Source organism: Myotis daubentonii, chromosome 10 (assembly GCF_963259705.1).
Source record: "Myotis daubentonii chromosome 10, mMyoDau2.1, whole genome shotgun sequence".
Classification (NCBI taxonomy): Eukaryota; Metazoa; Chordata; class Mammalia; order Chiroptera; family Vespertilionidae; genus Myotis; species Myotis daubentonii.
In genome coordinates, this window is record NC_081849.1 from 30,876,256 (window position 1) to 30,888,456 (window position 12,201).

At 39.9% G+C, this 12,201-nt stretch overlaps 1 protein-coding gene across 4 annotated transcripts in view; it reads left to right on the top strand.

Moving 5' to 3' along the window:
* TRIM24 (tripartite motif containing 24) overlaps positions 1-12,201 on the top strand; it is a 121,463-nt gene that overhangs the window by 32,034 nt on the left and 77,228 nt on the right. For all 4 annotated transcript variants that reach the window (XM_059711903.1, XM_059711905.1, XM_059711902.1 and 1 more), the window contains exon 2: positions 8,974-9,092. In XM_059711903.1, the coding sequence (XP_059567886.1) occupies positions 8,974-9,092 (119 nt within the window). The remainder of the gene's footprint in view (positions 1-8,973; positions 9,093-12,201) is intronic.

Genomic DNA, 12,201 nt, shown 5'->3' on the forward strand with positions numbered 1-12,201 from the left:
AGCGGTTCTCGGGTGACACACCCTAGAACCAGAGAGGAGGGAGCATGATTCCTTGCAGGGCCGCACGATTCCACCTTCGGCCGTGGGTTATGTTGTTGCTGGGGCACTGTCAGCCCCGACTCTGGTTTACTCCACGCTTGCATTTGCGTTCCACACCCTGTATGACAGCAACTTTGCAGAGTGCCCTCTTGCACTCCCAGACCCTTCTGGGGATGTCAGAGAGCCGGTTTCAGCAGGATCCCCACAGGCCAGGCCGAAGGATCCCACCTGCCCGAGGGCTCCCCCCCTCACAGACACCAGGGAGGGACCAAGGGAGGTTGGCTCCAGGGTGTGGCTGGCCCATCTCACCCAGTCCAGCCCCACTGGCCACCTTCTAATTAATTTCCTTTCAATGTGCACAAATCCATGCACTGGGTCATTATTATCTATACTAGGGGCCCAGTGCACGAAATTCATGCACTGGGTGTGTGTGTGGGGGGGAGTGTCCCTCAGCCCAGCCTGCCCCCTCTCACATACTGGGAGCCCTCAGGCGTTGACCCCCATCACCCTCCAATCGCAGGATCGGCCCCTTGCCCAGGCCTGATGCCTCTGGCCTAGGCATACGGCCCGGGCAGTGGGGACCCTCAGCTGCAGTGGCCCCACGATCGTGGGCTTCGCTTTAGGCCCAGGCAAGGGACCCCTAGCTCCTGGGACTGCCAGCTTCGACCGTGCCCAGCTCCCATCGCTGGCTCCACCCCTACTTCCTGCTATCACTGGCTAGGGCGGAAAAGGCACCTGATTCTCCGATCATGGCTGGGGGGCAGCTCTTAGCTCCCCCCTGGGTTTCTGATCACTGTCAGTGGCAGGGGGCTTCTTCCTGCTTTCCCTTTCGCCTCCCTGCATTGTGCCTACATATGCAAATTAACCGCCATCTTGTTGGCAGTTAACTGCCAATCTTAGTTGGCAGTTAATTTGCATATAGCCCTGATTAGCCAATGAAAAGGGGAGCTCGTACGCCAATTACCATTTTTCTCTTTTATTAGTGTTGATGTCTTAAAATTGATTGTGATTCTTCTCACCTTTTCTTTTTCAAAATTGCTTTAGTTCTTCCAGTTCCTTTTGTTTTCCCTACATCTTGAAATAATCTTGTCTATATCTACAATGAAATCTTATTTAAGCTATAGATCATTTTGGGGAGACTTAACATCTTTACTGCACTGAGTCTTCCAACCCATGAACACAGTATATTATCAGCATTTTTTTGTTGTTGTTAATACTCACCTGAGGATATTTTTCCATTGATATTTTAGGGAGTGGAAGGGATGGATAAGAGACAGTGAGAGAGAAACTTCGATGTGAGAGAGACATATTGATTGGTTGCCCCTGCATGCATGCCAGCCAGGGCTGGGGATTGAACCTGCAACTGAGGTACATGCCTTGACTGGAATTGAACCTGGGACCCTTCAGTCTGTGGGCCAACACTCTATCCACTGATCCAAACTGGCTAGGGCAAGTATATTATCAGCATTTTGTACTTGTCAGCATAAAGATACTTTTACATCTCTCTCAAAAATTAGGTGGCCCTGCCTGTGTGTGTGTGTGTGTCTATTTCGTTTCATTCATCTATGTGTCTATCCCTCCCCTTCCCTTGGTCAATGTCAGACATTCTTGATTATCGTAGCTATGTAAGTTTTGAAATTGGATAGAGTGATTTCTCTACTTCTTTTCAGTATTGATTTAGTTATGCATTTGCCTTTCTATATAAGTCTTAAGGTAATGTCTAACCTTATAAAATAATGTTGCTGGGATTATATTAGGAATTGTGTTAAATTTGTAGATTGTATTAAGGAGAATTGACATTTTTGCTACGTTTATTATGCCTATCCATGAACACCGTTGTCTCCATTTATTTAGATCTTCTTTGATTTCTTTTATTAGTATTTTGTAATTTTTAGCATATAAGTCCTATACATGTTTTGTTAGTTTTGCACTTAAGTTGTTTAGAACCAACTGCCATATACTTATAAGGGTATTCAAGTTAATTTCCTATTGGGTAAGTTGTGGTAGTTTGTGCTTTTTGAGGAATTGGTTCATTTCACTTACATTGTTACATTTATGTGAGTCATGTTCTTAGTATTCCCTTACTCTTTTTATGTCCTTTGGTCTGTAGTGATACTCTTTTTCATTCCTTCTTGGTCCTTTATATCTTCTCCTTTATCTTGTCAGTCTTGCTGGAAGCTTGTTAAGTTTATTGACTTATTCAAATAACCAGTTTTTTGTTTCATTGACTTTTCAGTTCCATTGATTTCTGCTCTTATATTATTTTCTGCCTCTGTGACACCTGAAACAGTGGGGACAGCCTTCTCCATACTATGGACAATATGGAAGTTCAGGCTCCCCGTAGACGTCTGTTGATATATCCCTGGCTGGTAGGGTTTATGGGTGCCTATTGACTCCTTTCCATATGTTTTTCATTGACACTTTTAAGGAGTGGGCACATGGGCAGGGAAAGGAGGTTACTGGTAGGCAGTAATAAAAGTCCTGACTAATAGGCCTCCTCTGATGCCAGCACAACATAGAGGTGGAAGAGTATCTCATTACCATGCTGGACGCGCAAGTTCAGGCTCCTGTAACCAAAGTGAATGAAGGTGTGTGCCTGCCCAATGTGCAGCAGAGCCAAACACTGAACATCGAGGTTTGCAGTGGAGAAATTGGAGCTGTTTATTTGCAGGGTGCCAAGCAAAGGAAATGGGAAGCTGTCACTTTCAATCAAGGGTTTTTAAAGACAAAGATTGAGGGTTAGGGAATCACAGGTGAAGCTGATTGGTTAACTCTTTGTCAGGGCCAGCCTGACAGGTTGAACCTGGCTGAGGTAGGGAGGTGGGAATTGAGAAAAGAAAGAAAGAAAGGAGAGCGGGATCGGGAGGACTACAGATCAATCGAGGAACTGCAGTAAGTTTATTACCACGCAATGCCTTTTATACACAAAACACTGAATAGGAGGTCTGTCAAGAGGAATGTATTCTTTGTTCCTCTTAATCTCTAAGGGAGAGACAGAGCAGAAGGACAAATTCTCAGTACAGCAAATCTCAGTAAATAGTTACAGACTTCTTGATAAGCCATGAAAGGCTATTCTCATTCTACAAAGGTTGCTCTTATTCTACTGATAACCTCCATCCAAACAAGTCTGGGAAAACTGTGTGGGTAAGGGTCCCAGCCTTGCTAGCCCCTTCAGGTGCAAGGACCGTGTTAGCTTACTCTTGTGCAAGCTTCAGTGGTTTTCTCTAGTCTGATTAATTTAGTTTCTGATGTCATCTTGTCTGGAACCTTAGAACTGTATGCAGGTAATCTAAACAGGTTGAGGAACCAAGATTCTGCAAATATCTCACGATTGTGCATCAGTGATGTAATCTTCAAAGCAGAGGACAGAAACTGAACATTTTTTGAACTTTGTTATTGTTTAAGCTGTCAATTGCTTTATACTTAACTAGCTACATTTATGTTATTGCAAGCAAAGCATACCTTTAAACATGTTTTTCTTGGAACTTGCTTTACAGCAGGCCTCTAGGATCTGACTAACATACTTTTTAGATCTTTGACTTTAAACTATGTGACAACAAAGGCAATTGAAACATTTAAATAAAGCTTATCTATACCTACAACTCTAGACTTTTTATAGTACCTAAACATATTTACTATTAACTGTTGGATTCACTCATATGGTCTCCAATGAGACTGCAAGGGGCTTCATTACAACCTAATGGGGATCAAAGCCTCAGCTCTCACCAGAGCTCTCTGACATGCCCAGCAGGGGATAGTTAAGGGCACCTGTTTTTGTTTGGCCAAGGTGGAAGTCTAGACTTCCCACCAGTCTCTGATAGTGGAAAGGGGGAGTGCATCTCCCCTTCCCCCTCCCCCCCGTCAGGTGGAGTAGAGCAGTTACTGTTTAAAAGTTTTCTATTTTGTTAGGCTGCCCTTTCCCTGGTCCTTTGGATAGAGGAAGCATGCTTCTGTGAGTTTTTTTGTTGTTTTACACCTGTTAGTGTTTTGGGTATGATGGCTTCATTAACACCCACTTTATTATAGAAGGCTGAAAGAAAACCGAGGTTCCTTGGGTTCTGAGGCCTCTAGCTGGTCTGCCACCTTTTCTCTACCTTATACAGTCTTCAGTCTTTTTATGATTGTTTTATATAGAATGTCTAGGGTTTTAGCCATATTTATCTGGAGGAATAGGAAAAATGTGTTTATGCCATCTTTCTCTTCTGCAAAATGCATTGTTACATATTTATAGATTTTAATTATATGTGTTGGGTAGATCTCTCAGTTTGGAGCCTATGTTTTCATTTTCTTCATAGCAATCTTTTGACTAGTTGTAGTTCTTAATTAACTTCAATGAAAAATTCTATTGAAATTCCTGTTTGGATTGTTATTAAAACTGAATTGAATCTGTAGGTATGTTTGGGGAGACTTGCCATCTTTAACATCATGGACTTTTTTTTATTACTTAGATATATTTTAAGGTTTTAAAATGTAGCTTGACATTTTTCTCCAGTGGCCTTATACATTTTTAAAAATTTATTCCTAAGTACTTAAAATACTTTTATTGTTATTGTAAAATGGATTTTAAATTTTAAAAAATGTGTTTATTGCTTGTATGTACAAATAAAATTGACCTTTGGATTTTTTATGCATTTTATTTTGCAAAACTATATCTGAGAATCTTATTACAGTCTCCTTGGTACAGATTACAGCATCAAGTTTATATTAACCCTTTGAGTGCCAACCAATATCCTTGGAACTGTGCTAAAATTGCCAGTTCATTTTTGCTGATTTTATAGCAGTTTAGGAAAAAAATTATGAATTGCAAATAAATGAAGTTACATATTCAAAAACTTAAGGAAACCTTTACTACATTTGTTTTCATCTTTGACTTATATTGTTTGCTGATTGTATTATAAAATACTAGTAGAAAAAAAAATTTGAACAACACATATAATGTTAAAATAAAGCGCTCCCAGCACTTTTTGGCAAAAGACAGGAGGAGTGCGATTGCGCTCCCCGGCACTCTAGGGGTTAAATATACAAACATTTAACTACAAATTTAGATTTTTAACTCATACATAATTTTTTAAAAATATATTTTATTGATTTTTTACAGAGAGGAAGGGAGAGAGATAGAGAGCTAGAAACATCGATGAGAGAGAAACATCGATCAGCTGCCTACTGCACATCTCCCACTGGGGATATGCCCGCAACCCAGGCACATGTCCTTGACCGGAATCGATCCTGGGACCCTTCAGTCCGCAGGCCGACGCTCTATCCACTGAGCCAAACCGGTTTCGGCAACTCATACATAATTTTTATTGTCTTACCAAGCACTATAAAAAATGATTCTTTTCCCCCTCCCTAAAGGAACATTATTTGCACTTATTAAAGGGAAATAGAATAGTATTTCCTAATTTCCCAAGGAGATTTTAAACAAAACATGTATGTCTGTGCTCCACTTTCACAAATCCTGATTCTATAGGTTCAGAGCGAACCAGAGCTCTCTGTTCTTTTAGTAGTCTCCCATGTACTTCTGCATCTTCCTATCTGAAAACCACTGTTAAGAGAAGTTGCTAAACAAGAAAAAGAGTAGTCCATAGGGATGTTTATTTGGAGGAGTAGCTCATTTAAAATTATGGGGACTAGGTGTGGGATATGTATAGACACACACATAAAATCCATATATGTACATAAACTGAATTGTTTTGTGTTAAGTAGCAGCAGGTATGAATTTGAAGAGCATCCTATATAATAAAAGAGAAACATGTAAATTAACCATCCTCCGCTATGCTCACAGCCAATCAAAGTGGGTATGCAAATTAACCTGACAAAGATTGCGGGTTAATTTGCATACACAGGTGTCAAGGGCCCCAGGAGGCAACGGCGGCGGCCACAGGCTCCCTGGACCATTGCCGGCCCCAGGAGGTGAGGCTGGCTGCGCCAAGCCACGCCTGCGGGCTCCCGGGACAATTGCTGGCCCCGGGAGGCGAGGCTGGCCGCACCTAGCCATGCCCGTGGGCTCCCGGGCCTTCGCCAGCCCCAGGAGGCAAGGCCATAGCCAGGACCTTCGCCGGTAGAGATCAGAGTGGGAGAGCGGGTGGAGAGTGGGAGGTTTGGAGGACTTGGCAGAGCAGGAGGCCGCTGGACATAGAGCAGAGCGAGAGAGAGGGCGGCTTGGGGTGCGTGGCTTCCTCTGTCACCCAAGCTTCCTCATCACAGCTGTGGAAACTGACAGCAGGGAGGAGAAAGTCCCACCCCTACGGAATCAGCCATTGGTCAGACAGCTCTCAGTGGCCTGACAGCCAGGACTCTCATTCATCTGCATCTCAGACCTTGAGAGTAGAGAGTGGGACTATGTCTAAAGAACAACTGTTGACACAACGTAGCTCTGAAGAGCAACGTGCATCTGATCTTGAAAGAAGGCGGCGCCTGCGACAGATGTATCTGAAGAGCAGCTACTGGAAGAATGTCACTCTGATGCCGAAAAACACTGGTGTCATCGACAGAAAATGTCTAAAGACCAATGTGCCTTTGAAGTTGAAAGAAGGCGGTGGCGACGACAGAATATGTCTAGAGAACAGTCATCAACAAGTACTACCAGTACTGGTAGGAACTGCCTTCTCAGCGAAAATGGGAGTATTTGAGGATGCAATCCTTGAACATAGTTGTGGTGGAATCACTGTTACATGTGAATATTGCCTATCACTAAATTTCTCTGATGAAAAACCATCCAATGGGAAATTTACTCGATGTTGTAGCAAAGGGAAAGTCTGTCCAAATGATATACATCTTCCAGATTACCCGGCATATTTAAAAAGATTAATGACAAACGAAGATTCTGACAGTAAAAATTTCATGGAAAATATTCATTCCATAAATAGTTCTTTTGCTTTTGCTTCCATGGGTGCAAATATTGCATTGCCATCAGGATATGGGCCATACTGTTTTAGAGTACATGGACAAGTTTATCACCGTACTGGACCTTTACATCTTTCGGATGGTGTTTCTCGGAAGTTTGTTCAACTCTATATTTTGGATACAGCTGAAGCGTCAAGTAAAAGATTAGCAATGCCAGAAAACCAGGGCTGCTCAGAAAGACTCATGATCAATATCAACCTCATACATGAAATAAATGAGTTAACAAATCATACAAGATGCTACATGAGGTAGAAAAGGAAGCCCAATCTGAAGCAGCAGCAAAAGGTAGTGCTCCCACGGAAGTAACAATGGCAATTAAATACGATCATAACAGTGACCCAGGTAGATATAATTCTCCCTGTGTAACCGAGGTTGCTGTCATTCAGAAACGAAGATGGAGAACCTACTTTTGAAAGGGACTTGCTCATTCATTGTAAAACAGATCCCAATAATCCAAATGCCACTAAAATGAAACAAATCAATATCCTGTTTGCTACATAAGAATAATGACATATCCTTTTCTTTTTTCGCATGGTGAAAAGGCTAGGGAACATATATTACATTAAGACTCAGAGTTAACAGTGTAATCAACAATAATACTAGACAAAATGTAAGGACACGAGTCACACAAATGCAGTATTATGGATTTCATCTCTCTGTGCGGGACACATTCAATCCTATTTTAAATGTAGGAAAATTAACTCAACAGTTTATCGTGGATTCATATTAAAAAATGGAGGCCAATCGGATAAATTTCATCAAAGCAAACCAATCTAAGTTGAGAGTTGAGAAATATAGTGGTTTGATGGATTATCTCAAATCTAGATTTGAAAATGACAGTGTGTTGATTGGTAAAATGATAATACTTCCATCATCTTTTGAGGGTAGTCCCAGAAATATGCAGCAGCGATATCAGGATGCTATGGCAATTGTAACGAAGTATGGCAAGCCCGATTTATTCATAACCATGATGTGCAGCCCCAAATGGGCAGATATTGCAAACAATTTACAGCGCTGGCAAAAAGTTGAAAACATACCTGACTTGGTAGCCAGATTTTTTTGTTTGTTTGTTTGTTTTCAGAGACGGGGTCTCGCTATGTTGCCCAGGCTGGAGTGCAGTGGCTATTCACAGGCGCGATCCCACTACTGATCAGCACGGGAGCTTTGACCTGCCCTGTCTCTGACCTGGGCCGGTTCACCCCTCCTTAGGCAACCTGGTGGCCCCCTGCTCCCGGGATGTCACCATATTGATGCCGAACTTAGTGCGGACACCCGATCGGCATAGCGCACTACAGCCCAGAACTCCTGGGCTCAAGTGATCCTCCAGCCTCAGCTTCCCGAGTAGCTGGGACTACAGGCGCACACCACCGCGCCCGGCAGAGTTTTTAATATTAAGCTGAATGCTCTTTTATCTGTAAATTCCATTTATTTGGCAAAGTAATAGCTAAAATTCATGTCATTGAATTTCAGAAACATGGACTGTGTCATGCTCACATATTATTGATATTAGATAGTGAGTCAAATTACATTCCTCTAATTAATTCCCTTTCAGTGTGCATGAATTTCGTGCACCGGGCCACTAGTGAACATTATAAAAGATCCTATTCCCAATTTGGATGAGATTGGTTGGTTTTAGTGCTTGGTAGATTTGTATTAAAACTTAAAAATGTGAGCTCATGGATGTAGAGAACAAATTGGTGTTTGCCTGAGGAAGGGTTGGGGTGAATGAAATGGGAGAAGAATCATAAAGTATAGATTTCTAATTATAAAGTGAATGTCATGGGAATATAATGTACAGTATGGTGACTGTAGTTAATAATATTATGTATTGCATATTTGAAAGTAGCTAGGAGAGTGGATCTTGAATTCTTAACCATAAGAAAATAATTTTGTCACTGCATGGTGATGGATGTTAACTGAACTTATTGTGGTGATAATTTTACAATACATACAGATATCAAGTCATTATGTTGTACACCTGAAAGTAATATAATGTTATGTCAATTATACCTCGTTTTTTTTCTTTTTCAGTTGGAGTCATTCGATGTCCAGTTTGTAGCCAAGAATGTGCAGAGCGACACATCATAGATAATTTTTTTGTGAAGGATACTACTGAGGTTCCCAGTAGTACAGTAGAAAAATCTAATCAGGTAAGTGTATTAAGTCTTGAATCTTGTGCCTCCTCTTTTTTTATTTTTAAATATATTTTTATTGATTCAGAGAGGGAGAGGGAGAGAGGGGTAGAAACATTAGTGATGAAAGAGAATCATTCATTGGCTGCCTCCTTCACAGCCTCTACTGGGGAGCGTGCCCGCAACTTGGGCATGTGCCCTGATGGGGAATCGAACCATGACTTCCTGGTTTATAAGTTGACACTCAACCACTGAGCTACACCAGCCAGGCCTTTGCCTCCTCTTAATGAGGCAGCCAGAAATGTTGGAGGACTTGAAAATAAAAGGTTTCAAATATTAGAGCATTATATTTATGAAATGATGTAATATTTTAAAGGTATATATGTATATGAAGAATAATGACTAAATTCATCTGAAGGAATAAAATAGTGCCAATGTAGAAGCTCTGATGACACTTTTATCTTACCTGTCCTGGCAGAGAAAACCATTATTCTATATTTGACATTATTTCATTTCTTTGAAATTTTACTCTGTATTGACAATTAGAATTTTTATTTTAAGCCCTCCCTTTAAAATTCTTTTCTGTTTTAATTATAAGCTCTATATTGATATGAAAATTTTCATGTCTTTGATCCAGTACAGTTTCTGCAATTTAAGAAAGTCTTCTTTTCTACATGGTATTTCTTTGAAAGCCTCATTTGGTAGCATTGCCCAAGGTATTACATTTAGAGGTCCAATGGTGTTTTTCTTTTTCCTTACTTCCATAAACCCACATGTAGAAGATTTCTGTTGGCCTCTTATATCTAAATGTCAGGTTCCTAGTGGATGTACTCCAGCGGAGGTGAGCTATAATTCTGCAGTATGTGCTAAATTTAAATGTAGTGTATTAGTCTGTTTTTGGATCATGAATCATTGATAGTTTCTCTAGGCCAGTGGTCGGCAAACTCATTAGTCAGCAGAGCCAAATATCAACAGTACAACAGTTGAAATTTCTTTTGAGAGCCAAATTTTTTAAACTTAAACTATATAGGCAGGTACATTGTTATTTACTTAATTAGGGTACTCCTAAGGCTTAGGAAGAGCCACACTCAAAGGGCCAAAGAGCCACATGTGGTTCCCGAGCCGCAGTTTGCTGACCACGGCTCTAGGCACTTTCTTCAATTTGGAACAGAAGATCTCTGAAGGAACTAAATCTGAGTATAAAAAAAATGATTGTTAACCTAAAATGTAAAAATCTAAAAAGTAATATTTTGGACTCTTCAGTAATCACACAGCTAAAGTTTCTGTACTTTCATTTTCAGTGTTTTTTTCCATTGGGAGCTATAGGAACTTAGGGTTCACTTTAAATGAATATGACCACTACTAACTAAAATATCTCTTTTTGTTTAAAAAATATCCACAACTCTTCCTAATGTGAACTTTCATCAAGGTCAAAACAGGGTTGGGTGCAGAGAATAAACTTTTGTAATTGTTGTGAAATCAGCTTTAAGGAATGGAATAATCATTATGTGAGCTACAATGTAAAATAGCTCCATTGAATGTTCCCTTTTGAATACTACTGACTTTGTTTCTGTTGTCTAGAGTGCCCTATCATTTTGCTTTATATATGACAATATTTTCAGATGTATTTTGTTAGTCATATTACACATCAATTACAGTTTAGGTGAACTCTAGTAGTACATGTGAATGATCAAACCAGAAGATTAAAAAACTAAGCAGCGTAAATAATCAACAGGGTGGAGAAATGATAAGACATGAAATTATAATAGGTGAGAATGGAAGGAATTCAAATATAAAGGACAATTTTAAGAGGCTGTTTTATGTCTCTTTATAATCAATTGGTTTTCAGTGTTTATTTACTCTGCTTCTATTACAGAAACATAAAATAAGTTATAATCAATTAAACTAGAGATAGAGTCCAATAGACATCTTCAATGTTAAGCGGAGGTGGGAAGAGTATTAAGTTTGGTTCAAAGAATAAGATGCTTGTAGGGATATTTTGGGAACAGAGACTTAGGTGATAATGTAGGATGAGTTGGGGTTAGGAAGCAGTAGGTGAGAGGTAGAGCTGAACTAGCATGGTGGTGATAAGGGAAGGAAGGGGTAAGTTATAGTCCACTCAGGACTTGATAATACCTGATTGCATGTGGAAGATGAGAGAGGCCCCACTGCCAAGATGGTGGTTCCTTTCCACAGATAAAGAGGGCAGGGAAGTAGGCAGAGGTGAAGAGAATTGGTTTTGAATGTGATAAACTTGTCTATAAGATAGAAATGTCTTCTGTGGTCACACTGGTGCTCTGAAGAGTTTATAGCTGGACATAAAGTTTGAAAAACTTTTGTGATGGATAATTTCAACCATTCCCCAAAATTGAGTTTAGCACCATGTACCCATTAACTTAATAGTCCACAACCCTTGTTTTATGTAAAATAACCCTGACACCCCCCCATAAACACTAGATTATGTTGATGTTAATTTCTGGTTTTATATAATCTAATCCATAAATATTTCAGTATTTATTGCTATGGAAAAAATAAATTTTTCTTTAAATATAATCACCATATTAATTTATGTGTGAAATGTATAGTAATTCCTTAATATTATCAAACATTCAGACACTGATCAAATATCTTTATTTGTTGCAGTTTTTAAACAGTGGCTTGTTTATATAAGAATCCAATAAGGCCTACACAATGCATTTGGTTGATTTATCTCAAAAATATCTTTAATCTCAAATTACCCCTTTGCCTCACTGGCTTTCTTTATCCTCTCTTCTAACATATTTGTTGGATAAACTGGGTTTAGTTCAGTAGAGTTAGCCCTATTCTGAATTTTGCTGACCATTTCCATAAAGTCATTTAATGTGCTTTTCTCTCTTTTATATTTTGTATAAACTAGAAATAAAAATGTAGAGGCTGGGTTAGATTCAGGTCCCATTGGGTGGAGGGGTGGAGGGGTGAGGGGGCGTGTAAATACTTTCATATGTCCATTTGTATTTCAATTGGGAAGCATATGATGTTTGGTTGTCTTTCTTTTTTCTGATGTTTATGTCCATTAATGATCACTGCCAAATTCATATTTCATTAGGGCTTTGTGAAATGATTACATTTTCATTCTATCATTCTTCTT